The sequence below is a fragment of the Oculina patagonica genome, chromosome 7 (assembly GCF_052425735.1).
Source record: "Oculina patagonica isolate OP01 chromosome 7, crgOcupat, whole genome shotgun sequence".
Classification (NCBI taxonomy): Eukaryota; Metazoa; Cnidaria; class Anthozoa; order Scleractinia; family Oculinidae; genus Oculina; species Oculina patagonica.
This window is the reverse complement of record NC_135764.1, coordinates 13,142,453-13,169,743: the sequence shown is the minus strand read 5'-3', so window position 1 is coordinate 13,169,743 and position 27,291 is coordinate 13,142,453. Positions and strand designations below refer to the sequence as shown.

General features: G+C 38.9%; 4 protein-coding genes across 5 annotated transcripts in view; 2 read left to right on the top strand and 2 right to left on the bottom strand.

Moving 5' to 3' along the window:
• LOC144661251 (uncharacterized) overlaps positions 1-27,291 on the top strand; it is a 107,779-nt gene that overhangs the window by 73,720 nt on the left and 6,768 nt on the right. The window lies entirely within an intron of this gene.
• On the bottom strand, positions 987-10,319 carry LOC144661286 (translin-like). Its single transcript, XM_078521991.1, has 7 exons — positions 10,082-10,319; positions 6,780-6,812; positions 5,066-5,156; positions 4,023-4,122; positions 3,463-3,578; positions 2,721-2,803; positions 987-2,212 (listed from the first exon to the last, which is right to left on the bottom strand). Exons 1-7 carry the CDS (start codon positions 10,157-10,159, stop codon positions 1,988-1,990), a joined length of 726 nt encoding a protein of 241 aa, XP_078378117.1. The 5' UTR covers positions 10,160-10,319; the 3' UTR covers positions 987-1,987.
• On the top strand, positions 12,715-14,404 carry LOC144661260 (uncharacterized). The gene has a single exon (XM_078521960.1). The coding sequence runs from the start codon at positions 12,773-12,775 to the stop codon at positions 14,402-14,404; it is 1,632 nt and encodes a 543-aa protein (XP_078378086.1). The 5' UTR covers positions 12,715-12,772.
• On the bottom strand, positions 20,022-27,271 carry LOC144661290 (translin-like). 2 transcript variants are annotated; one of them, XM_078521996.1, is made up of 6 exons: positions 27,110-27,271; positions 23,793-23,825; positions 23,302-23,401; positions 22,745-22,860; positions 21,439-21,521; positions 20,022-20,911 (listed from the first exon to the last, which is right to left on the bottom strand). In XM_078521996.1, exons 3-6 carry the CDS (start codon positions 23,367-23,369, stop codon positions 20,687-20,689), a joined length of 492 nt encoding a protein of 163 aa, XP_078378122.1. In that variant the 5' UTR covers positions 23,370-23,401; positions 23,793-23,825; positions 27,110-27,271; the 3' UTR covers positions 20,022-20,686. The 2 variants fall into 2 exon arrangements, with proteins under 2 accessions (XP_078378122.1, XP_078378123.1); XM_078521997.1 differs by lacking the exon at positions 23,793-23,825.

Here is a 27,291-nt window from a genome sequence, read left to right as displayed (position 1 = left end):
TGGGGGCAATTTGACAAGGGATTTTTTTTTTTTTTTTTTTTTTTGGGGGGGGGGTTATTTCCAGTCCAGGGATTTTTTTGGGTAATGTCAGAAGACTTAGTGATTCTTTTGGGTCTCTGACTTTTGCCTCCATTCGATCATCCCCGTCATTTACAACAAGCCGAAGTACCCCCCCCCCTCCCCGGGTCTGAGCCCTTTGTGATTGGCCAGAGTGATCACTTTGGTTTTGGTTTTACAATACTCAACTGAAAACTGCTCTAAATAATTTTACTTGTAGCTTTCTGTAATTACTGCTTATTTTTGTACTAATAAAGTGCTATAAAAGTAAGTTGCTGCCGATTTTATTGCATGTTTCAGTGGTTTTTTTTTTCACTTGGGAATGTTTATCTTTGTTGGTATGACGACCTTTGAATTGATCAGGCTTTGGTAAGGGGGTGGGGTTGGGGAGCACATTTAACGTCATCTAAATACTTTGGAAGAGACATGTCCCAGCAGAGCATTTCAATCAATGCACAAAAATTTCCCCCTGCCACTTTGTGGCAAATAATGATTATGATGATGAATTGTTTCCTCTTTTCATACTCAAAACCAGTGTGCATGTGAAGTCCAAATAGTTTATTCACAAAGGCGCTAAAATGTAAGAACAAACATTCCAAAACATGTTGAATTGTTCCTCTAGGGTTCACAGGACAGAAAACTGGGCATACATTACAGTGGCTCACCTGAACTTGTCCTCTTGATAAGGAGGACAAATCATGTCCACATGATACTGTACAGTGAATTGGTGTTTACTTAATACATGACATTCAATTGTTACATATGACACCAGTCAGCCATTATTATAATCAATGCTTCTCATGGTATGAAGCATACGGTAATTTTCCAAGACTGATGACATACCCAGCTGCCGTGACACTCCCTGTGCAACTTTAAGCTATTGCTTTCCAGTGAGAAAGTACTTTTTAAGACAAATCGAAGGAAAGAAATCAAAAAGTCAATTTTTATTATCCAATAAAATAACAGCTGGAGTGATTACTGCATAAAAATGTTACGTGTTACTAGGCAACTGTTCCAACACAAACTAATGAAATTTCAGTCAATTGTCAAGAACCAAGTAAGCCTTGCAAGCCCCAACAAGATGTCGAACTCCACTGTAACAAACTGGTTAATTTGTGGAATCCGCAACAAAATAAATTTTTACTTACAGCTAATGAACAGATATGGCTTTGGTTTTATGCTTGTAGACACAACGAAGAATGAAGGAAACACACGTTTCTTATTTCAGTCCACTAACATGGGAAATTTGTTCCCATCCATTTGGTCAATGTTCGTTGTCAATATTCTGCCTGATTAAGAGAAGATAGCCACTATGTAAAGATATAAAATTATGGGCTATTAACCATGCCCAGTGTTTTTGGTTGCACTGCAATTACCACGTATAAGGGAAATGGTCAAAACTATTGTACTCAGATAGGACCCACAACTCTGCAAACAGACAGGTGTACCCCCCTTCCTCACCTTAAAAGATGGTGTCTTGTTTGTATAGCCCCCACTCTATCAGGAGTAGAAACAGATTCAAACCTGCTTGTGCCATTTCTCCAGCAATGCAACCTTCATGCACACCTAATATGAAAGTCTCAACTCAAATTTTAAGGCCAATAAATTTTGTCCATTTGGCTAATCAGACAGGTGGTATCTTGCATAGTCCCCCTACCCCTACACAAGGTGGGTCCTCGTCGGATACGCTTGTTGTGACCACTTCCCTAAGCTAGTCAGATTGATTTGGATGAAAGATTGCAGTAGCTAAAGTCTCCTGCAGACATTTTTATCAGCAAGAGCAGTAATACAACAGCACATTGAGAGATATTATGTGGTAAGTTCTGTGTTTGTGGCCACATCAACATCTCACAGGGACATTTCAGTCCACAGAGCCACATTCATCCAGGCCCTCCTCTCCCTCACCCCCACAGGCTTTGATTTGTCTCTTTTAACTGGCCTCTTCCACAGCTGGTTTCAGTCCTCTGATGGTCAGATCGTAAACCACTTCTTCGATTTTCTTGAGGTCATATTTGAGGCCATCAAACTTCTTTCTGAGAGAGTCATTTTTAAGATTTAACAGTCTGAAGCCAGCGTCTAGCTCAGCTACAAATGCAGCTATTTTGTAAGGTCGGCCGTAATCTGCTGAGGTTACACTGTTCACTGCAAACCGTGACTGAAAAAAAACAAACAGTCAAACATATACTGTAAGATTTGGTTGGAAATTCAATAAATGTGGATTGTAGTAGTTTTACTATGCTCTCAATATTTCTGAGAATACTAAATCAGCATTAAGTAATATTGTAATTTTACTGTATTGTAGTAGCAAAGTGTCAGATTTTTAATATTTATAAGTAAAGGTCTTTGTCCATTTGTCCGCCCATCAGTCTGTCCCTCCTTTGTCCGTTTGTCAGTCCATCCGTCCATCCATCCACCCAAAATATATATAAAAAATACGATAGAAGATATCATAATGCATGTCCAAGCCGGAAAAATAGCTGTCATGGTTCTTGGCCAATGGGGTTCTCCATTTAGCTAATCAGAACTGGTAGAGCAGTTGTTCAGTTCATTAATTTAGTAATTAATTTTGTTTGTATGATTCCTTTTCTTTGTTATTTCCATTGTGGTTTGCTTATTAAAAGCTCCTAGTTGCAGCATCAGGTATCATGATTCAAGCAACTTACCAGTTCATTTGCAAGAAGAAGAAGTCCAGTTAAAAAATCATCCAAGTCAATATGGAAACCATCAGATGACCGCTCTTCTTGGACTGCAATGGAAAAATGTAGATAAAACATCAAGAGTCAGCTTACTGTAGATTGTCAGTCTGTAGGTTCCCTGTTTTTGGAGAAATGTGAACAAGTGGGTGAACAAAGGGAAGAAAAGCAAACTGGTCAGCCTTCATTACCTTCCCTTTGTTTACATTGTACCTGCATGCACTTCCTTGAACATGCAATGACTTGATCTTTTCCTTATTATTTTCTATTACAGTAACTGTTTTTCACAACAATATAAATTGATGTAAATATGCAATTCCTCTGGCATTCTAGTTCAATCTCAATTATTTGCAATGCTACATTATGTTTCTTCTATTAAATGCTCAGTTTGCTATTTCCTAAGGTTGAGTGCTTAATAGAGGATTGAATGTACCGTATTTTCTCGTTTCGCCCCCGGCGTTTCCCCCTGGCCGCGTTTTGCTTTCCCTTGTTTCTTGTGTTTCTTTTTTCGCTTGCTCTTCCCTTTTTTCTAGGGTCTCCTGGCCCTTTCGGGCCCGTTCGCGGTACTCTGGATGGACTGCCTCCCCCTCACTATGAATCTGAGTACCCCACCCAGGGTAAAATTTGTAAGGTTTTCATATTTGCAAAGGAAATGTTATTCAATTGCATCTGACAATATGCACATCTTACTGTTAGCTTTTGGCCAATTTACCTCCAAGCATTTCTGCCAGCTCTGGTCTAGTAATGAGTCGATCACTTTCCAGGTACACAATAAATGCTCCAAGAAAGGCAAACCGTTGACTCACAAAGCGCCAGTGGTCACAAAATCTACAATAAAAAAAACATAAGAATTTAAAACACACAGCTGTCTTATCAGTGTCAGAGGATTTCTGAGTCCTTACACTGTAAGTCTCCTTTCTGTAGCATGAGGCAACTACATGTAACTAAAAGGATCTCTACACCTCTTGTTGAGATGTTAGTCCATTGCAGTCCCCCCTCCCCCTGAGTCAGTATTTTGACAGGTTGTCCAAACACCACCTTGGATTCAAGATCAAGTCCAAACCCTGGCTGGTGTTATTCTGTTGTGTTCTTGGGCAAGATACTTTTACTCTCAGAGTGCCTTTCTCCACCAAATTATTTGTTAACAATTGAAGGGGCAAGGGCAAGAAACGCACATTGAGTTTTGGCCAAATTGAAACACATTAGATATTCTGGAGCCCTGTGATGCTCAAGGCAAAAATATACCTCTCAGCTGGTAATGTACTTACTGACCTGTAATATTGACCAGCTGGTATTTTCTCCACAAGATTTGCATACTGTGACTTGACAACAGCGAGCATTTGTCTGCTTTTAGCACAAATCTTCTTCACAGCTGAAAGCCAGAGTGATCATGATCAAAAACTTCCTTCTCCTTACATACAAAATACATAGTCAAACATCAGTGCTGAAGAGATTGTCTGTCAAGTTCTCATAAATGACATTGTACTAGAGCTTTGAAGTTAACTTTTGGTGACATCATAATCCATATATGTATGAACGGGGCAAGGTACCACCGATTGTGATATTTAAGGCGCAAGTGTTAACATGCAGTGTTGAACAAGCGAACAATGTTTTTGACTTCATAGAAGGATTTAAACATTCTGAATTCAGCCTTGTAAATGTCACTACAAAACAAGAAAACAAAGACAGAAAGCAAATTAATTTTATTTGTGTGAATGTTTTTATGGCTTAGTGGAAACCGAAAAAAGAAGATGCCTGCTCAAAGTACTGGGTAGTGTTGTTTGCTTGGAAACTACATATCAGAGGTTTTCCAAGGTTTTTGACAGGAAAAGCACCTTAAAAAACAATGTTTAAATTGTTTTAGAACTTATTTAAAGCGTGTATTTCTTTTTTTCTTTTCTCTAACCGAGCGAATTTGTACAAATTTAATAAATGCGATTTTTGATGAATTATGCAAAAAGATGCGAGTTGAGGTCAGTTATGGGTAATCACAACATTGCGTATTATTTTAATATCATTTTTAATGAATTTTTAAAATTTTCGCATAATCCAGGATTTTCTCTGCATAATCAACACATTCCTCCACATAATCTTCCTGAAAATTTCCATATAATTTTTAATTTTTTTCCGCACCCTATTAGATGCCCTGACTCGGAGATCGTCTTCAGTTGATGTACTGTTAAGTTCTCACAAATATTTAACATTGCAAGGAATTATGTTTGGTTATCAGGAAGGAGAATTTAATGTAATGCATCAAACACAAACGACAGTGTTTAATCGGGATATCCAAACACTGAGAAGAGACTTTCATGTACCTTCAGGACTTGAAGATTGATGTACTGCTTGTAAAACAGCCAGGACTTCTCTTGCAGATTGTTCCAAGTCACGAATGACTGTCTTGATTCCCTGAAAAATTTACCACACATGCATCAGTATAAAATTTACATGTAAAGCCCTGTTAGTCTCTATCAAGACAAACTTAATTGCACACATTTTCTTCAAATGATTTTTCATGTTTTATCTTTTTCCTTTCATTAGTATCAAATCTAACTTCCTTTTCCAGGGATGTAGGTAAGATTTTCAACAGGGCAAAATTTACCTGATCACAGGTGGAAAAAAAAGGCGCATTAAAAAAATCGAAAGCTCTTCGAGCAACTTCATGGTAATTCCATGAAGTGCCAACCTTCGCATTTTTCAAAATATTAGGTGTCTAATAATGTAACGATCTCACTTCATTTGCCTTTGAAAGTAGTTATTTTTCCATGGGAGTTGCATCATATATGGTTGCTGCTCTCAGGCTTCGTAGGGCGAATGCACCCAAGCAATTAGTGTTTCTTCTTGACTCAAAAAGATGAAAAACAGTGTGACATGACTTAAACTTCTTTCCCTTGTATTTGCTTCATCCCATCTGCAGTTTTTTACCGATTTGTCACACTGACAATTTTTCAATTAATTTTCGTTTGTTGATGATCACATGGCTAGCCTCTATAGCCTTCAAATTCAACTCTTTTGTACTGCTATCGGATGTTTTTGGCGGAAATACTCGGCTATAAGCCGAACCCCTAATTTTGTCAAGTTTTGATCAGTTCTCAGTATCATTTGGTAAAAAAATCGCACGGCTTCAACCCTCCAAGTTTAGTTTTTTCCTTATGGCCATTTGGCCACCACTCTCAGTTTAGTCGCCAGGTTTTTCACCAATTAGCGTGCTTTCATCTTCCTCTCTTTTTCCCAGGCTGGCGCCTGTTCTTCCCGCTCATGTCGCCATGGCGACTAAATGTCTAACTTGGAGGGTTGGGCTTGTAGCCAAATAAATCTGTAAGTCAAGCAGGTTTCTTTCTTTATTTTTGACAGATTGTGGGACAGATTGGGGAACTTAGGAATAACTTAAAGAGGAAGAGATTTACATGCAATGGATGTAGTACTAAGGGGGGTGGGGTAATAGACGATGGATTTTTCATGGAAAATAAAACGGCCCTTTCACAAATCTCGAAAAATAATAACATTCATTTGGTAAATCATGCTTCACAAAAAAAATAATAATAACAATTTACAGAATGTCTTGGAAACTCATGGTTCACGGTTCACTATGGATAAGAAAAAAAAAAAAAAAAAATTTTTTTTTTTATAAAAATTTAAATTTTATAAAATTTATAAAAATAAAAACAAAAAAAAAATACACATTAACGCGGGTGTTTACTGTATTACAATTCACAAGGAAAAAAAATTCGCCCCCTTCCCCAGCCCCCATGTCCAGGGAGGTGGGAGGTGGGGGGGGGGGAACAAGACCCCAATAAAGGATTCCCACCTCTTAGTACAAATTTGATACCCCGAAGTGCTGATTTTGTTACTTGCCTAGAAGGTCAAGTTTTGGTTAAAAGATTAATATATTTTGCCTGGGCCTGCAGCGGGACAGTCTGCAGAGACCTGCAGCAGCTGCAAGGCGCCAGTGGCGCGTGCAACACAGTCCACGTGGATTTACGAATTTATAATTACAGGAACGAACAAGCAGTGAGAACTCATAAAACGTACCTCTCTTATTTCCTGGTCATTTGATAAATAATCCTGAAAGGAAGCAAACAAAGAGATGAGCGGTTTTTCCTCTGTTTCCGTAACGTCACTATTATCTTTCACTTCGGCCGCCATTTTGTTGAGTGTACGTATACTGCACAGCGGTGGCTATCTAAAATGCTGCGCGGTCAGGGACTGCGCGCATTCTCGTCGCCAGGCTCTTCGTCGGGACGATTTTCAAAGCTTCTCTATACTATGGGTACTGATATTAAGATATCTTCGTTTTACGCGCGGATAACGATTTGAACGTTTATTCACTGTAATTCGAGTTTTGACAATTTTATATTTGAGTATTCATATCGATCACGTGAATTTTGGCCAATATTAGATCTTTGCTTCAATCTCGAGATCTTCGGGGTTTTTTTTCACGGTGATCTTCGCGTCGACGAATTCGAATTCTTCGGAAATACGCATGGCTCAAAGTTAAATAATTTAAGATGACATAAGTATGCAATAACTTCTGTTTTATCTCCCATACATTTTACAAAAATAAACGTGTGCATATAGCAATTTAGGGTGCCCGTTTAACAATTTTCAACTTAAACAATTCTCATTTTAAAAACACAATAAATCTCCAATATTTCTTATTTCTCTTAATTTTACTAACCCTTTGCGAAAAAACTTTCTAAAACCTTTCACCCCTAGACATAGATAGTGAGATAATGACTGGGTTTCAAGTGACAAGATGATCGAATGGGGGCAAAAAACCGGTAAGCCCCCCCACCCCCAAAAAAAATCCCTAGGGCTTCCAACAAAACCCCAAAAATTCCTGGACCAAAAATAAACCCCAAACTCTTTGATACCATGCCGAATTTCTGACTCTTATATCAGAAAAAGGGAAATATTGACATAACAGATAGAAAAAAACATAAGAAACACCTTTGCTTGCAGAACTACAGAGTTTAGGCACTACCAGGAATCTTCAGATTGTTTTTAATATCCCCAAAAAATAATTGCCATATTTTTCTACCCCAATAAAATCCTGGAATCGAAAATTTAACCCCTCCCCCCCCCCCCAAAAAAAAAAATAAATAAATAAAAAATAATAATTCTTCTATCATCCCCGTTACTCGAAGAACTGCTAAGTAGTCGTTGAGAATGGAGGACGCAGGCTTGATAAAAGGTCTAAAGGGAAAAGACCCAGCTGAAGTGTACATTTACTGAAGAAAGTTCTTGTTTTGACATATGACGAGTACCAGACTGCAATCTTACGTTTTATAACCAAAATGAGAAGTTCATAGTGTCCGCTTTATCGAGTGTCTGAATTTTCCGAAATAGAGAGAGTCCGTAATAGCGGCAGTCATTTTCAGTAAAACCTTTATTGCTTTTGCCGAGAATCTGGATTTGGTCCGCAAAGTAGGGTGTCCGTAATAGCGAGGCGTGCGGCCGTCTACCTATTTACTCGAATAAGCGCCGCCCCCGATTAAGCGCCGCCCTCAAATAAGTGCCGTAATTGGGACAAAAAAGTTAATAAGCGCCGCCCCCGAATAAGCGCCGCAGCCCCGATGCGGCGCTTATTCGAGGGATTCCGTTTAACTAAAAACAGCACTACAAATCAATTCTGAAACAAACTGGGACATTTCTTTCCATCAAAAGCGATGTTTTGCAGTTTAACGTGTTTGTTTTTCCGCTCACCCATAAGTTTTCTATCCAACATTTTTACAATATGTAGTTCTCTGGTAGTTCTGTATATGTTGTGAAGGTCGCGAAGTTTGCCAGGACAGCTAGCACCACTAGCACTTCCCTCTTCAGCAAGAGACGAATACTGACAATCAAAAGACGCTATTTTCAATTACTGTAAAATATAAGATTCCTTGTGGCGTCCAAATTTTAAATAAGCGCCGCCCTAAAATAAGCGCCGCCCTCGAATAAGCGCCGCACTTGAAGCGCGAAAAATTAAATAAGCGCCGCGGCGCTTATTCGAGTAAGTATGGTACTGGCAAAACGCGCGATCTGATTGGCTACACAGGTGCTTTCTAATTAACAATTAGACGGCAAGCTCGAGGTATCTATCGGCTGATCACGGTTGGCTTGGGGCTTCGCCCCTCGTTAACTATCAAGAGCGGCGGCCTTAGCAATGTTTTCTTCGTTGATAGCCTGTGTTTTCTCTCCGTTCTGCGCATGACTACTCGACTCCGACGAGTCTTCCATCTAAAAACAGCGGGAAAAAGGACACTAACAGTACCCGGGTAAATCTGAAAACGTATCTTTTTACCGAAAACGGAGCTTTTCAAAACGTTCTTAAAGGTGGAGAAATTTGAAAACGCACTAGTGTGAACAGTGAAAACAGAGCTTTCCGAAAACGCTGACGTGAATGACGTGATGTAATCTCTGTCAAAACAAAAGGTTTACTCTGTGCATGCGTTGTAACGCTGCGTGCAATTAAACTTATCCGGATTAACGTGGACGGAAAATTCTTTTTTGCAGCCTTCTCCAGATTAATGTGGACAAAGCCTAAGAAAGAAAGCAAAGCCGTACAGAAATGGGTGCTTATATTACGGATGTCCGTACTAATTCCTACAGTGTCTCTTTTCACACGGGTATCCCGGCACATTGTCATGTTAGGGAAAACGTCCATAATGCTTGTAATAGCCTGTCACGGAGTAGCATTTCATTCAGGGTGGGTAACAATTCTTTTCACATTATGCTACAGAAACCGGAATAAATGCGCTGCAGCGGCTTTATGACCAGTTCAAAAGATCCCCATACCGTGAGACTACCTTCTTAATAAATTCGCCATTTGTTGACGCCATTTTGCGCGAGCATTAAGACAGTTGTTTTCCCTATATAGCGCGAGTCCCTTAAAAGTAAGGAAAGCCCGTTGATATATATCAACGTTCTGCTCTAAAATGCGGCGTTTATTCGAGGGCGGTGTTTATTCTGGGAAGGCGTTTAATCGAATAAATACGGTATTTGAAAAATCACTGTTCAATAGGAAGGACAGCAGAAAACATAACAGTGGAACTTCGATTACTTGAGTGTCCAAGAGAAACGAATATTGGTTAGAGAAGTTGAATGTTCCAGACATCGGGAATAAAATTACAGATCTCGACCGAGTGAAGCAAATTTAAGGGAAGCTACGATTTTTGGTCAGTGAAGTTATCGGGAAGTTTGAGAAATCGAGGGTAGGAGAAATTATGACACAACAGACAATTGACGCAAAAGATTAGTGAGGGTCAACAGTAAAAATAGCGTGATGAGCCCAAAGAAAAACCACGTGTGAGGCTGTGCTTGGGCTCTTGATCTTTAATTACATTACTCACATTTCGTCTGTTTTTCCTTGTCGAAAGTTCTCTCCAGCTCTGTCTTTTAAACCACATAGATTCCATTTCAAGTTGCATGCCGTATGCAATCCATGTTTATAAAGTCGACAAAGAGATGTTGGTCTTTACAAATATGCTTTATTTCTGTGGTTTGACCGGTTGGTAAATAAGCCCGACCTCGTGAATTCCTGTAAGCTCTGTAGTGTTGTGCGCGCGTTTCTTCAATTTGTATTGGAGAAAGATAAAAGGAAATCATCTACAACCTCTATTCTGATTGAAGCGAAATAAACAGTCTATCAGCTTGGTTTGCCTGGGGATTTGTGTTATCGTATGGCGGCCAAATTCCTCAAACAGTGAGTCGCAAAAAGAGCCCTTGAAATCACTGGCAGGTTGTCAAATTTAGCAACTTGATAATTGACAAAACACTCAGTGACATGAGGAAAAGCACGTGGCCTTAGAATCTGCTGCTCTATTTATATCGTCTGATTTCCTGTTCATTTGACACAAGCCGATTGAATGTCCACCTGTCAATCATCACCTCATCAAAGATCAGTCGGATCAGTGGCAGAAGATGGACAGATAAAGTTTGGAATGGACTGGACTTTGTCAATAAAGAGCGGACGTTACAACACATGAAATGAAAAACAAGGACCTCAGAAGATCCTTATACACCTAAATTTCTCAAATAATAACGGAATAGTCAATTTCAAAAAAAGATGGGTTTATAACTATTTATACCATGCCATAGACAATACAGCCAATCAGAATACAGGAAAGCCGTTGTATATTCGACGTTATTGAAAACTAGCAATAGTATATGGCAAATTCTGAGTTTGGATTGGTTAATAGGCAATGGTATATGAGCTCACATACCATTGACCACAAATATGCCAGCCGATACGCGTCAACGAGAACAGCCGGGGAGCTCAAATATTGCAATTCTTTGGTCGTTTTTAATAAAATAATTATTCCACTCGCGCTTGTTGGATATGAAATCGTTACTACCATCTCATATCCAATGCGCGCTCGTGGAATAATATAACAATAGAGTTGATGTTCGCGGGCGTAAATATGTTTTTGGCCCGACTCAGGCTCATTTTAAAATGAGCTCTGAGAAGGGCTCTGAGAAGGGCCAAAAACATATTTACGCCCAAGAACATCAACTCTATTACTATTATAATCATTTCAGAGGGCATTTAGTTAAGAATCAAGAACAGTAAGCGATATCTTGAACGCTGCCGACTTGCGAGTCGGCGTTTATTTCTGATTGTAAATCAGGTTTATTAAAAGGTCTTAAAAAGTTTACAACACTCGGCAGAAAACCGCAAAATTACTCAAAACAATCTTTGCTTGAAAAGGAAATTACAAAATTCTATCGGCAGCAAAGAAATAGTCGTCATTTAGAAGTGTTTAAATTAATTGTGCTGTTAACTGAACTGGCAGTTTGGAATATGTTTGAAATTCGACTGAGCGAGTTTCGCTCGATGAAGACAAACTTACATTTACTTCGCCGCCTGGATTCTTCTTTAAGTTTCTGAATTCCTCTTCATCTAGCTGAGAAGACTGAGAATTTGCTTCCCCGTTCAGTCCTTCAACAATTTTGTCGTTATAAAGGAAGCGTCTCGACTCAAATTAAACAAAGCTTGAAGTGATGCTAGCTTGTACCAGCCAGCAAGAAAACGGCGCGAACAGTTGAATGGTTTTCAGTTCTGATTGGCTGGATTAGTTATTTTCTTGTTTCTGATTGGTCCACGGCAGCGGGCTAAAATATATTTTAGCCCGCTGAATAGCTCTTATCGAAGTTTTCTCCATTTTAGCCCGCAAAATCCGCCACAATGCCCGATGAAATTTAATATTATAATTGTTAAGTATACCACGAGAAAGTGTTGTGTAACCTAATCGCATATGTGTGGAAACAAACTGTGCGGGTTCTATTTTTTCAAATTTGCTTTTGTTTTTAGGATCTGGGAAAATAACAATAAAGAAAAACATTCTGGAAAATTTTTACCGGAAATGTTTACTCCACTGACAAAAGTTATACAATAGTGCAAGTATCATTTACATTAAGCTATAGCTGGGTATTTCACGAGATTTTCAATAAGTACATTTAAATACCATGAACTTGTTGAATATACTTATTCGATTGGCTAAACTTTAGCGTCAATTTGTCACACAAACTATTCATGGAGTAATATAGGCAGGGAAGAGTAATTTCCAATTCGGCCGAGCACGCAACACAAACCTAGCCCTTTTTGTCAAAAGCAAGAAATTGTAATCGGCAGCCGTTATTAGCCAATCAGCCAAGTAATCGCATCCCCAATTACGAAAAAAACTGAACTGCTCCGGTTTGAGATTTGGAGCTGAAAAAGCATGGACGTATCCCACATTTGTTTTGTACAAGTATAGTGGAATTAAATAATTATGAATAAACTTTTATCTAGTTTGCGAAAAAAATCATTTTAAAAAGCGAGTTAATTGAAAAGAAATCAGCTATGGGATTTCACTTGCAAATACTGAAAGTCCATTCCAGGTCGATAGGGAAGAATGCTGACCTTTAAATCTGATATTCTTTTTGTTTTTCTTCACTCCTGATTCCTGAAATGTTTTCTCATTCATTGCGACTACACGCCACGACAAGATCATTCGTATTGAACACGCAACAGCTTTCGAGTTCTTCTTTACTTGACGAATATGTCTTCGATTGTAACAGCCGTGTTAAAAGCGCTTGTGAATAAAGGCAGAGATAAGGCAGCGGAGAAGCTGAAAGATGGCGATGTAACAGATCAAAAATTTCGTAGATTGATCGTGCGTGAAATCGACGATATCAAGAAGAAGTTGGAAGGATTGTCAAGAAAAGATTTGCTAGCAAGCATCAGTTTCTTTAGAGAAGGAATCGAACTGTTATATACAGTGTTTGAGGAGGCGAGGTCCAGAAGCGAGTACGGCGCGGTAGCCACGCAAGCGGCTTGTGCTGAAGCATTTTCTGTAGTCAAAGGCGTGCGAATGTTCGATCTTACTGACTTGGATGAATCAGCTACAAGGAAGCTTTACGACGCAAAGAAAAGATTCGAAGACGCTCGTAGAAAAGCAACAGAAGCCTTTAACAATGAAGCTCTAGAAACTTCTGACCGCATTCTGGCGATGCAATATCGAGTAATGGCGACAATTCTGGAGAAAGTAGACAATCCCGCGGACGCAGTAGAACCTTGTAGAGTGTGTATTGAGGAACTTAACTCTTTGCAAGCGGTTAAGAGTAGTTTTGATATTCAGCTCAAGAAAGGCATTCTGGCAGTGAGGGGCTTGCTGGGTAAAGACGAACGCAGGAATATCATTTCTAGTGTCTGTCACATTAACCGTGTCTTTTACGATGTCACGCTAACAGTCGGTAAAGACATACCCTTCTTGATGCAGCCTGCTGTTGATATCGGAGAAGACAAAGTTGATCCGTTGCGTGACGAAAGAGTGACTGAAGTTCTGCGTAAACAGGGCATGGAGCACTGTTGTGTACCACCATGGTCATTTGGTCAGGAGGGTGAAGAGGAGCACAAGCTGAAGAGGCCGCGTGGTATCGCTACAAACTCCAGCGGACAATTCATTGTTGGAGACTATCACGATGGCAACGTAAAGGTGTTTGACAGTACTGGAACATTTATGAGTCTTTTAAGTCTCCCTAAAGATGACGTACATACAAAGTTATATGTTCTTGATGTAGCCACAGACGTGAATGACAGTATCTATGTTTTGGCCAGTTTGAACAAGCCTGGAGCTATGAAATATGAGCGCGTTGTTTACGAATTTAACAACACCACTGACCTGCGTCACAAGTTTCCTGCGAGGGGAGATAGGCACTGGGGCAGACTGACAGTCACCGACAGTGGCAAAGTACTGGTACTGAGGGTAGATAATGTGGTTGATGTGCACGAGTCTGATGGTCAGTTTGTTTGCTCGTTTGGTGAAGGCATATTGAAGGATGCGTGGGATATCACTGCTGCTAATGATGGCCGTGTTATGGTACTGGACAGGGATGATTTCTGTGTTCACATATTCAGTGAACATGGCGACCATCTTAACAAGTTTAAACTCCAAGGAAGTTATTGGTATCCTAGAATTGCATTTCACCGGGCAAGTGAGCATGTTGTCCTCGCTGGTAGAGAACGATGGATCAAAGATCTCCTGCAGGTGGAAGTGTTCACCAAAGATGGCGAGTTTGTCCGGAGCACTCAAATCCATCAAGAACGGACTGACCTTTTACGAGGAATAACAGTGACTACTGAGGGACGCATTGCTGTAGCTTGTGTAGCAGAAAAGGTACTCGTTATTTGAAAAATATGATGCCTGGGTCCACAAGTGAGTGATATTTTTAAATAATGTAAAATGATGTTATGAAACAAGAAGCGTAAATCTTTTTAAGTGCTTACACTTGTTTAAAACAAATAACAATAGCATGGATGTTGAGTATATTCTGTACATAAATCCTAAAATACTAAGCTAAAATGAGTTTCTCCTCCAAATACAAAATCATTTGCATGTAAGCTAATCCCGGGGGGGGGCACTCAAAAAAGTTTTATACGGGGAGGCTCCGCCCCAAGCTCTTACCCCTTACCCTTTTATATACCATTTTGACAGAAATTGTACCCCTTTCGTATACCTTTTACTGAAAAAAGGTACCCCTTTCATATACCTAAAAGACGTGACATAGCCTTAGAACAGGACGTTTTCTTGTCATTTTTATGTAGCGCTTAATAAATTAAAATAATACAGCCATAAAGTGGGTCTGTTCGAAATATTTTAATTACAGGCCTTTTAAAAAACTTAAATGACGGATTTTCATACCCTTTCATATACCTAAACTTGTGAAATCGCTTCCCTTTTATATACCTGAAGCCTGAAAAAGGTACCCCTTTCGGGCGGAGCCTCCCCGTAAAGGCCGTTATATGGAGTACCCCCCCCCCCCGGAAGCTAATGCGGTCTTGAAAATTTTTGAGAACTTTCATATTTTTTTTGCCTTCCGGCAGCATGTTTCACTTAATTGCTTCACAATAGCAGTAGCATTTTGTATAAAGACGTGTTATTTACAGAATGTGGAAAGGAAAGTTTGGTGGACAAGGTCTCTAAAAATTTAACGTAAACCGTATCAATTAATTCCTGCAATGGGAGGGGATGAATATTGATTTGTAAAAGCAATAGAGTTAATACTTGTGACTGACTCATCACGTACAGTTTTGTGATGTCACATTGTCATAGCAACAAGTGAAACCAAGGTTTTGCCTTCAGTCACACCCTTAATTCGTAGCAAAAGTGTATTGTAAGGCGCTCATGAACATGCCTTTTTATCATGATCTACTGGTATAAAGTTAGATGTCTCTGTTTCCCAGCTGTATTCCTCTTCATGGTTACAGTCTTTGCTTTTTTGTGAGTTGTCTACTTTGCACTTGATGATATTTCAGTCCCTGGATCAGTAGATTGTCAGGAAGTTTAAAGACACAAGATAATTTCTTCCAGTTTTAAGGGGAGGGGAGTAGGGGGTCTTTTTACCTTCTAATTTGCTGCTGTACATGTGGAAGATTTTTAACCATCATATTTTGTAAACCAGACCTTACACAAACTCAGAGACTCAAAGGTCAGTGCAGAATGCAATGGAGTCGACAATTGAAAGTATGTTGTTGTTTGTTCGTGTTTATTTGCTTTATTTTACTTAACATTAGGTGTTGAAACACCACTTGTATTCCTTCCCGGGTGTTCACTTACACTAATCTTTGCAACCATAACACAACACTTTTTTGTTTGAAACAAGATACTTTTGTCTTCCTTGAAAATGCCGTAACATGACACTTTTGTTTGTTTGTTTTTTATTTTACGGCGACATCGATCGCATTTGTCTTCCTTTCAATAATTAAGCCAATTATTTTACTAAAATTTAATTAAGTTACAAAATAAACTGCACGAAAGACGTTTCTCAAAAAGTAAAGATCACATCTAATCAAAAAACATCTCTTTCGAAAGGTTTTTCAAAACGCATTTCAGCTAGGATATTTGTTTTCTGGTAATCAGGAATTTCACTACGAAAATCCCGGTGCAAGTTTTTGCATACCTAATTACGAAAGCACTGGGAAAGTCTCAAAATCTAATTAATTAATTTGCGGTTTTCACTTGGTGTCACAGAGTCTGCAGGGATCCTACCGCAAACACGCAATACAAGCGGTGTTCATGAGAGTTTTCCAAATAAAATGTAGACTACATTGTAAACTGCGCATGCGTTTGGCGTAAAGTACGTTGCCCAAGAAAGAGTATAGTACCACAAGGAGAGCAAAGAGTTTTCTGAAACAAATATATACCTTTGAGATCTTAATACGAAGTAAGGTAGATATGCTCCGCGTTTTTCCTGGGGGTACGGTCAGGTGCTCCCCCTCCACCCCCCCCCCTTCACAAGAAATAATTAATTAATTGATATTAATTAATTAATTGACTATAAAAGTTTACACCATAGCGCCTTAGCGCATTAGAGGTTCAACAAACCATCACAATAGTGCATTCTGTACTAAAAAGCATTTTTCACTTGTTTGTTGCATTCAACAGTCCTTTAAGACTTTCAAATCGTGGCAATATTTGACAAGTCACCTGACCAGAAAACGTAAGGGACCATTCATAATTTATGCCAGGGGGTGGGCTGGCAAGGATAAGAGGTGGGTCACGATAAATCCTAGACATTCAGGGGGGGGGGGGGGTCATGATGTAATCTGCATGCAAAGAGGTAGTCTCCCTCGCAGCCGTTTTTAGTGTCGTCACGCAACAAAAATTCCTCCCCACAAGCCGTTTGTGGGGAGGAATGTTGCGTGACGACACTTAAAACGGCTGCGAGGGAGACTAGCAAGGAGGGGGCCTATGTTTTTTTTTATGATTTTTGAATTTGGTGATGATTGTTGATTTTTTAATTTTATTTTTGAGAAATGCTTTTATTGTTATAAGTTCTCTGATATTATAAATGGAAATGTTGAGAGTCTGAAACATAATAGTCACAGCATAGCGAAAATGATGTCTCAATATTTCTGTTTGGTTTTCAATGGATCTTGCAAGCCCACCCCCTGACATAAATAATGAATGGTCCCTAAAAAAACAAAGCTCAAATGGCATATAGATCTAAAATTAAAATCAGTGCCACTAGCAAATAAAGAACGTCTACATGCTTATGACATACATGGATGTTACCCCCGTATTTGTGGATTTTCTATGTAATAGTCTTCACAGAAGAAAAATTTTAAATCCTTATAATAATTTTTACAAAGCATATGTTCCCCCAAACAAAATTCGTATTTTGCCTTTCAAAACGTTCCAAAATCGCTTGCCACCAAATGCTGTCTTCAGCAATTCCTTATCAACTGCTCTGTTCAGATCTAAAGTTAAGAAGCTAGCCCCCCCCCCCCCCCTCTTTGGGAAGTGTATCTTAATTGAATCATGTTTGTAATTTATCTAATTCTTTTGAAAATTTGGTTAACTTTTTATGACAACTTTTTTAAGCTTTTAGCACTTGATAGTTTTAATATCAATGGGTTTACCTTTTATTATCAATATTCTTATGGTTCCTCACAGGGCCTCACAGAAATATCACTTTTGTGATGTGAGCCCCCTGTTATTTGTTAATTACATTTATAAGAATTGCAAGCAGTAGTACTGTTGGTCAACAGATTAGCTTAATGGGTAGACTCTCTGACTGAATGACTATAAGAAAATGATCAGTCATGTTAAAATGACATTTCATGTGTAATTTGAAAAAGTTTCAAATTTTTTAATTTGATGGTGCCCTAAAAGTACAGCTACTGGTCTGTGAACAGCTAGGCTCCATAGTGGGATATAGTGCCCAATGATACCAGTCTATTATAAATTTATAAAACTAGCAGTAATCAGCTGATTGGATAAGTTCATTCAACTCTGTGAGTGGCTGGTAGAAAGTGGTAAACACCCTAACTTGACATTTCAATTGCAGTATATTTTCAAAAAGGTTTCAGTGATATTTGACGGTGCATAAAAGCAGAACTACTAGCCTCTGAACATGCTCCCTAGGGGGCCATAGTGCTCAATGATTCCAGTCTATAATAAATTTATTAAAAAATAGTCGCTTTCTATCAAAATTTTGAAGGAGAATATAGATATTGTATGAGCAGGTTATTAATTTTTTATGCACTGTTCAGTATAGCTACTGAGCTTGATTTAACTGTTCATTAAACTAAGATCATTCAGGCTTAAATAATAACAAAAGAGCGATGATATTGTAGCTAAGAGCAAGCTGCCGGCTAATTTCACTGGCCATGCTGACAAAGGGCTAAAATTTCACTAGAAAACACAAGACTTCGGATAGCTTTGAGGATATAAATACCAGAAAAGCTGGCTGGGCTTTTTAACAAGCCAGCTTAGTTTTTTCTTAGCTACATCCCTGACAAAATAGCCAAAAAAATAAAAGTAAGTAAATGCCTTAGGAAATTTTTGATATAAATTATGTTAGCATAATAAATTCTGCCTTTAGTAATAAGTAAACCGAAATTGTTTGCAGTTACCATGCACTTATTTTATCACAATAATCGTATCCAATTGTAATTACCTCTTATTTGTAGGAAGTGTATTGTAATAACTGTTTTTTAATAGAGCGGTTCAGTTCCACTTGAGCATCGAAAGTAACTCTTGTTTGATTTGATGTTGCATTGCTGCACCAAGTGATTGGCTTTAAAATCTGTCACTTTCTTTAACAATCAGAAAAGAAATCAAGACGAATCATGACTTGGTCACACACGTTTTCCCGCACTTCATGCTAGCTACATGTTATGCGGTGAGTTTTGATTGGCTTACTGGTCAGATTGTCTGAGCCCTAAATGTGATTGGCCAGAGTTATTACTTTGGATTTGGTTTTACACTACGGTACTCATTTGGAAACTGCTCTAAATAAATTTATTTAAATCGTAGCTTAATTTCTGTAATAACTGCTTATTTTTGTACTAATAAAGTGATAAAAATAAAAAAGGTTGCTGCTGATTTTATTGCATGTTTGAATGGTGTTTTCTCTCTTTGTTGGCATGTCAACCCTTTGACTGATCAGGCCTTGGTAGGGGGAGGGGTGGGGACTCTGTATATGACACTGAGGGGGATCCTTGTTATGAATACCCGATTTCCTCCTAGTGCACACCTGCAGGGAATCATGGTAGTTGTATTCATGCGCAAGACCCAGCACCTCTCCCCATATTTTTTTGCTCGCCGCTTTTCGCATTGTTCCCCAACAAACCGAACCCCTGGAACAAGCTGATCTCATACTCAGAACCCACCTTTCACTTGTCAAGGTTGGATGTGGGATTTAGATACGTGATTGAGCACTCGCAGGCATCTAAATGTGGAACAGCCAACCTTGTTCCCAAGGTCTCTCTTTCCTCCCACTCTCTAGAGCCCTTCTTTTTTCTTGCTCCAAGGGACAGGAAGAAGAGAGACCCTGGGAACCAGATTGGGGTACAGCTTCAAAAGACCAAAAATTAATCACATTAAGGCCCTGGTTAAGTGCAAAATTCTCAAATAATTTAGAACCCTGTGAGTAGGGTTACATAGTGATTGAAAATCAAGAAGCAATTCCTGAAAATAGGGCATACTACAGTGGCTTACAGTGGCATGAGACTGTACAGGGAAATGTTCACTCACATTACATGTATTCAGTAGACTTGAGCACACCCAGGGTCTACAACCACCAAACTGGAAATGAGAAGCAACAACTTCAGGGAAGTCTATGTATTCAGTTGTTACATACCGGTATGACATTAGCGAGCCATTATTATCATCAACACTTCTCATAGTATGAAGCATTACCACTGCAAGACTGATAAGACACCTAGCTGGCGTGCACTCCTCATATAACTTTTATCTATGGTTCTTCAGTGAGAAAGTGCTGTTAAATGAAAATTTGACGATAAGAACTCAAAAGCTGGTTTTTATTATCCAATAAAATAATAAGTGATCACTCCTTAGAAATGTTACTAGGCAACCGTTCCAACACAAACTGAAGTCTCAGTCAATTGTCAAGAACCAAGTAAGCCTTGCAAGTCCCAACAAAATGAACTTCAATATAACAAACAGGTTAATTTGTGGAAATCACAACAAAATAAGTTCTTACTTACAACTAATGAACAGATATGGCTTTGGTTTTATGCTTGCGAACACAACGAAAAATGAAGAAAACACACGTTTCTTATTTTAGTCAACTAACATGAAAAATTTGTTCCCGTCCATTTGGTCAATGTACGTTGTCAATATTCTGCCTGATTAAGAGAAGACAGCCACTATGTAAAGAAATATATGGGCTATTAACCATGCCCAGTGTTTTTGGTTGCACTGCAATAACCACGTATAAGCTAGTCAGATTGATTTGGATGACCGGAAAGATTGCAGTAGCTAGTCTCTTGCAGATATTTTTATCAGCACAAGCAGTATTACAACAACAGATTGAGAGATATTATGTTGTAATGGTCTGGTGTGTCCAAGGACAGATCAACATCTCACAGGGACAATTCAGACCACAGAGCCACATTCATCCAGGCCCTCCTCTCCTTCACACCCACAGGCTTTGATTTGTCTCTTTTAACTGGACTCTTCCACAGCTGGTTTCAGTCCTCTGATGGTCAGATCATAAACCACTTCTTCGATTTTCTTGAGGTCATATTTGAGGCCATCAAACTTCTTTCTGAGAGAGTCGTTTTTAAGATTTAACAGTCTGAAGCCAGCATCTAGCTCAGCTACAAATACAGCTATTTTGTAAGGTCGGCCATAATCTGCTGAGGTTACACTGTTCACTGCAAACCGTGACTGAAAAAAAAAAAACAGTCAAACATTGGTCGGAAATTTAATAAATGTGGATTGTAGTAGTTTTACTATGCTCTCAATATTTCTGAGAATACTAAATTAGCATTTAGTAATATTGTAATTTTACAGTATTGTAGTAGAAAAGTGTCAGATTTTTAATATTTATAAGTAAATGTCTTCGTCTATTTGTCCGCCCATCAGTCTGTCCCTCCATTTGTCTGTTCATCAGTCCATCCGTCCATCCATCCACCCAAAATACATAAAAAATATGATAGAAGATATCATTATAATGCACTATTTCTGAGAATGTCCAGGCCGGAAAAAAGAGCTGTCATGGTTCTCGGCCAACGGGGTTCTCCAAACTAATTAGAACTGGTAGAACCATTGTTCATTTCATTAATTTAGCAATTAATTAATTTTGTTTGATGGTCATTGATGACCTTTTCTTTGTTATTTCCATTGTGGTTTGCTAATTAAAAGCTCCTAGTTGCAGTGTCAGGCAATACCGTATCATGATTCAAGCAACTTACTAGTTCATTTGCAAGAAGAAGAAGTCCAGTTAAAAAATCATCCAAGTCAATATGGAAACCATCAGATGACCGCTCTACTTGGACTGCAATGAAGAAATGTAGATAAAACATCAAGACTCAGCTTACTGTACACTGTACGTAGCTTGTTCCACAGGCCGCGCAGACGTTGTATTCGATTTAGTTGATTATAAGACAATGCATGAGAATACTTTGGAAATTGCTCTAAATAGTACTTGTATGAAAGATTTGAATAAAAATGTCTTACCTTATGTTTATCTTGCGTTATTTTGACATTTCTGTGCTTCTAGAGTGGGTTTAAAGCCGTTTAGACGAGTTTTTCTTTCTGACGGCGAGAAGCACAATGTCAGAAAGAAAAACTCATCTAAATGACTTTAAACCCACTCCAGAAGCACAGAAATGTCAAAATAACGCAAGATAAACATAACTAAAGGTAACTATGAAGACATTTTTATTAAATCTTTCATACCAGTACTATTTAGAGCATTTTTCAAAGTATTCTGACTCATACATTGTCAAGATTATAATCACCTAAATTCGATACAACGACTGGGCGGCCTGTGCTTGTTCTGTTACTGTAGGTTCTCTGTTTGTGGAGAAATGTGGACAAGTGGGCAAACAAAGGGAAGAAAAGTGTTAGAATACGTGCTCCAATATCGTGACCAATGTAACCGCACGCTTACCACAGCGTTTATTGTAGTTAATCATGGCTTATTTACGCATTAGTAGAAAACCGCTTTTAGGAAATGCTGCAAGATGCCAAGTATGTTAACTTTAATGAGAGCCGCCAATGAATGATTGTATAAAAGTGAGTGAAATATTCAATAATTTTAAAACTCAGTTGTTACTCCTACTTGATAATGATGCGTATGTTCTAGTTACAACATGGCGACACCAGTAAACCTAACAAAAAGCAAACTGGTCAGCCTTCATTACCTTCCCTTTGTTTACCTACATGCACTTCCTTGAACATGCAATAACTTGATTTGTTACTTATTATTTTCTATTACTGTTTTTCTTAAAAAAATATAAATTGATGTAAATATGCAATTCTTCTGGCATTCTATTTCTGATCAATCTCAATATTTGCAATGCTCAGTTAAAATTGCTATTTCCTAAGGTTGAGTGCTTAATAGAGGATTGAATGTACTCTGGATGGAATACCTCCACCTCACTATAAATCTGAGTACCCCACCAAGGGTAAAATTTGTAAGATTTTCATGTTCGCAAAGGAAATGTTATTCAATTGCATCTGACAATATGCACATCTTACTGTTAGCTTAATTACCTCCAAGCATTTCTGCCAGCTCTGGTCTAGTAATGAGTCGATCACTTTCCAGGTACACAATAAATGCTCCAAGAAAGGCAAACCGTTGACTCACAAAGCGCCAGTGGTCACAAAATCTACAATAAAAAAAAACATAACAATTTAAAACACACAGCTGTCTTATCAGTGTAAGAGGACTTCTGAGTCCTTACACTGTAAGTCTCATTTCTGTAGCATGAGGCAACTACATGAAATTTAAAGGATCTCTACACCTCTTGTTGGGATGTTAGTCCATTGCAGTCCCCCAGTCCCCCCGAGGCAGTATTTTGACAGGTTGTCCAAACACCACGTTGGATTCAAGATCAAGTCCAAACCCTGGCTGGTGTTATTCTGTTGTGTTCTTGGGCAAGATACTTTTACTCTTAGAGTGCCTTTCTCCACCAAATTATTTGTTAACAATTGAAGGGGCAAGGGCAAGAAACGCACATAGAGTCTTGGCCAAATTGAAACACATTAAATATATTCTGGAGCCCTGTGATGCTCAAGGAAAAAATATACCCGGTAATGTACTTACTGACCTGTAATATTGACCAGCTGGTATTTTCTCCACAAGATTTGCATACTGTGACTTGACAACAGTGAGCATTTGTCTGCTTTTAGCACAAATCTTCTTCACAGCTGAAAGCCAGAGTGATCATGATCAAAAACTTCCTTCTCCTTACATACAAAATACATAGTCAAACATCAGTGCTGAAGAGATTGTCTGTCAAGTTCTCATAAATGACATTGTACTAGAGCTTTGAAGTTAACTTTTGGTGACATCATAATCCATATATGTATGAACGGGGCAAGGTACCACCGATTGTGTTATTTAAGGCGCAAGTGTTAACATGCAGCGTCAAACAAGCGAACACTCTTCAATGTTTTTGACTTCATAGAAGGATTTAAAGATTCTGAATTCAGCCTTGCAAATGTCACTACAAAACAAGAAAACAAAGACAGAAAGAAAATGGATTTACGAAATTATAATTACAGGAACGAACAAGCGGTGAGAACTCGTAAAACGCACCTCTCTTATTTCCTGGTCATTTGATAAATAATCCTGAAAGGAAGCAAACAAAGAGATGAGCGGTTTTTCCTCTGTTTCCGTAACGTCACTATTATCTTTCACTTCGGCCGCCATTTTATTGAGTGTACGTATACTGCACAGCGGTGGCTATCTAAAATGCTGCGCGGTCAGGGTCTGCGCGCATTCTCGTCGCCAGGCTCTTCGTCGGGACGATTTTCAAAGCTTCTCTATACTATGGGTACTGATATTAAAGATATCTTCGTTTTACGCGCGGATAACGATTTGAACGTTTATTCACTGTAATTCGAGTTTTGACAATTTTATATTTGAGTATTCATATCGATCACGTGAATTTTGGCCAATATTAGATCTTCGCTTCAATCTCGAGATCTTCGGGGTTTTTTTTCACGGTGATCTTCGCGTCGACGAATTCGAATTCTTCGGAAATACGCATGGCTCAAAGTTAAATAATTTAAGATGACATAAGTATGCAATAACTTCTGTTTTATCTCCCATACATTTTACAAAAATAAACGTGTGCATATAGCAATTTAGGGTGCCCGTTTAACAATTTTCAACTTAAACAATTCTCATTTTAAAAACACAATAAATCTCCAATATTTCTTATTTCTCTTAATTTTACTAACCCTTTGCGAAAAAACTTTCTAAAACCTTTAACCCCTAGACATAGATAGTGAGATAATGACTGGGTTTCAAGTGACAAGATGATCGAATGGGGGCAAAAAACCGGTAGGCCCCCCCCCCCAAAAAAAAAAAAATCCCTAGGGCTTCCAACAAAACCCCAAAAATTCCTGGACCAAAAATAAACCCCAAACTCTTTTATTTGATATCATGCCGAATTTCTGACTCTTATATCAGAAAAAGGGAAATATTGACATAACAGATAGAAAAAAACATAAGAAACACCTTTGCTTGCAGAACTACAGAGTTAAGGCACTACCAGGAATCTTCAGATTGTTTTTAATATCCCCAAAAAATAATTGCCATATTTTTCTACCCCAATAAAATCCTGGAATCGAAAATTTAACCCCTCCCCCCCCAAAAAAAAAAAATAAATAAATAAAAAATAATAACTCTTCTATCATCCCCGTTACTCGAAGAACTGCTAAGTAGTCGTTGAGAATGGAGGACGCAGGCTTGATAAAAGGTCTAAAGGGAAAAGACCCAGCTGAAGTGTACATTTACTGAAGAAAGTTCTTGTTTTGACATATGACGAGTACCAGACTGCAATCTTACGTTTTATAACCAAAATGAGAAGTTCATAGTGTCCGCTTTATCGAGTGTCTGAATTTTCCGAAATAGAGAGAGTCCGTAATAGTGGCAGTCATTTTCAGTAAAACCTTTATTGCTTTTGCCGAGAATCTGGATTTGGTCCCCCAAGTAGGGTGTCTGTAATAGAGAGGCGTGCGGCCGTCTACCGTATTTACTCGAATAAGCGCCGCCCCCGATTAAGCGCCGCCCTCAAATAAGTGCCGTAATTGGGACAAAAAAGTTAATAAGCGCCGCCCCCGAATAAGCGCCGCAGTCCCGATGCGGCGCTTATTCGAGGGATTCCGTTTAACTAAAAACAGCACTACAAATCAATTCTGAAACAAACTGGGACATTTCTTTCCATCAAAAGCGATGTTTTGCAGTTTAACGTGTTTGTTTTTCCGCTCACCCATAAGTTTTCTATCCAACATTTTTACAATATGTAGTTCTCTGGTAGTTCTGTATATGTTGTGAAGGTCGCGAACTTTGCCACGACAGCTAGCACCACTTCCCTCTTCAGCGAGAGACGAATACTGACAATCAAAAGACGCTAATTTCAATTACTGTAAAATATAAGATTCCTTGTGGCGTCCAAATTTTAAATAAGCGCCGCCCTAAAATAAGCGCCGCCCTCGAATAAGCGCCGCACTTGAAGCGCGAAAAATTAAATAAGCGCCGCGGCGCTTATTCGAGTAAGTATGGTACTGGCAAAACGCGCGATCTGATTGGCTACACAGGTGCTTTCTAATTAACAATTAGACGGCAAGCTCGAGGTATCTATCGGCTGATCACGGTTGGCTTGGGGCTTCGCCCCTCGTTAACTATCAAGAGCGGCGGCCTTAGAAATGTTTTCTTCGTTGATAGCCTGTGTTTTCTCTCCGTTCTGCGCATGACTACTCGACTCCGACGAGTCTTCCATCTAAAAACAGCGGAAAAAAGGACACTAACAGTACCCGGGTAAATCTGAAAACGTATCTTTTTACCGAAAACGGAGCTTTTCAAAACGTTCTTAAAGGTGGAGAAATTTGAAAACGCACTAGTGTGATAGTGTGAACAGTGAAAACAGAGCTTTCCGAAAACGCTGACGTGAATGACGTGATGTAATCTCTGTCAAAACAAAAGGTTTATTCTGTGCATGCGTTGTAACGCTGCGTGCAATTAAACTTATCCGGATTAACGTGGACGGAAAATTCTTTTTTGCAGCCTTCTCCAGATTAATGTGGACAAAGCCTAAGAAAGAAAGCAAAGCCGTACAGAAATGGGTGCTTATATTACGGATGTCCGTACTAATTCCTACAGTGTCTCTTTTCACACGGGTATCCCGGCACATTGTCATGTTAGGGAAAACGTCCATAATGCTTGTAGTAGCCTGTCACGGAGTAGCATTTCATTCAGGGTGGGTAACAATTCTTTTCACATTATGCTACAGAAACCGGAATAAATGCGCTGCAGCGGCTTTATGACCAGTTCAAAAGATCCCCATACCGTGAGACTACCTTCTTAATAAATTCGCCATTTGTTGACGCCATTTTGCGCGAGCATTAAGACAGTTGTTTTCCCTATATAGCGCGAGTCCCTTAAAATTAAGGAAAGCCCGTTGATATATATCAACGTTCTGCTATAAAATGCGGCGTTTATTCGAGGGCGGTGTTTATTCTGGGAAGGCGTTTAATCGAATAAATACGGTATTTGAAAAATCACTGTTCAATAGGAAGGACAGCAGAAAACATAACAGTGGAACTTCGATTACTTGAGTGTCCAAGAGAAACGAATATTGGTTAGAGAAGTTGAATGTTCCAGACATCGGGAATAAAATTACAGATCTCGACCGAGTGAAGCCAATTTAAGGGAATCGACGATTTTTGGTCAGTGAAGTTATCGGAAAGTATGAGAAATCGAGGGTAGCAGAAATTGAGACACAGAAAAAACAGACAATTGACGAAATAGATTAGTGAGGGTCAACAGTAAAAATAGCGTGATGAGCCCAAAGAAAAACCACGTGTGAGGCTGTGCTTGGGCTCTTGATCTTTAATTACATTACTCACATTTCGTCTGTTTTTCCTTGTCGAAAGTTCTCTCCAGCTCTGTCTTTTAAACCACATAGATTCCATTTCAAGTTACATGCCGTATGCAATCCATGTTTATAAAGTCGACAAAGAGATGTTGGTCTTTACAAATATGCTTTATTTCTGTGGTTTGACCTGTTGATAAATAAGCCCGACCTCGT

Excerpts from the sequence above, each read along its gene's own strand:
- LOC144661286 (XM_078521991.1), bottom strand. The coding sequence starts at position 10,159 with ATGCAACTTGAAATGGAATCTATGTGGTTTAAAAGACAGAGCTGGAGA. Across the intron at positions 4,123-5,065 it reads TCAATCTTCAAGTCCTGAAG|CTGTGAAGAAGATTTGTGCT; the intron begins GTACATGAAAGT and ends TCTGGCTTTCAG. Across the intron at positions 2,213-2,720 it reads TTCTTCTTGCAAATGAACTG|TCACGGTTTGCAGTGAACAG; the intron begins GTAAGTTGCTTG and ends GTTTTTTTTCAG.
- LOC144661260 (XM_078521960.1), top strand. The coding sequence starts at position 12,773 with ATGTCTTCGATTGTAACAGCCGTGTTAAAAGCGCTTGTGAATAAAGGC.
- LOC144661290 (XM_078521996.1), bottom strand. The coding sequence starts at position 23,369 with ATGCTCACTGTTGTCAAGTCACAGTATGCAAATCTTGTGGAGAAAATA. Across the intron at positions 22,861-23,301 it reads CCAGCTGGTCAATATTACAG|ATTTTGTGACCACTGGCGCT; the intron begins GTCAGTAAGTAC and ends TTTTTATTGTAG. Across the intron at positions 20,912-21,438 it reads TTCTTCTTGCAAATGAACTA|TCACGGTTTGCAGTGAACAG; the intron begins GTAAGTTGCTTG and ends TTTTTTTTTCAG.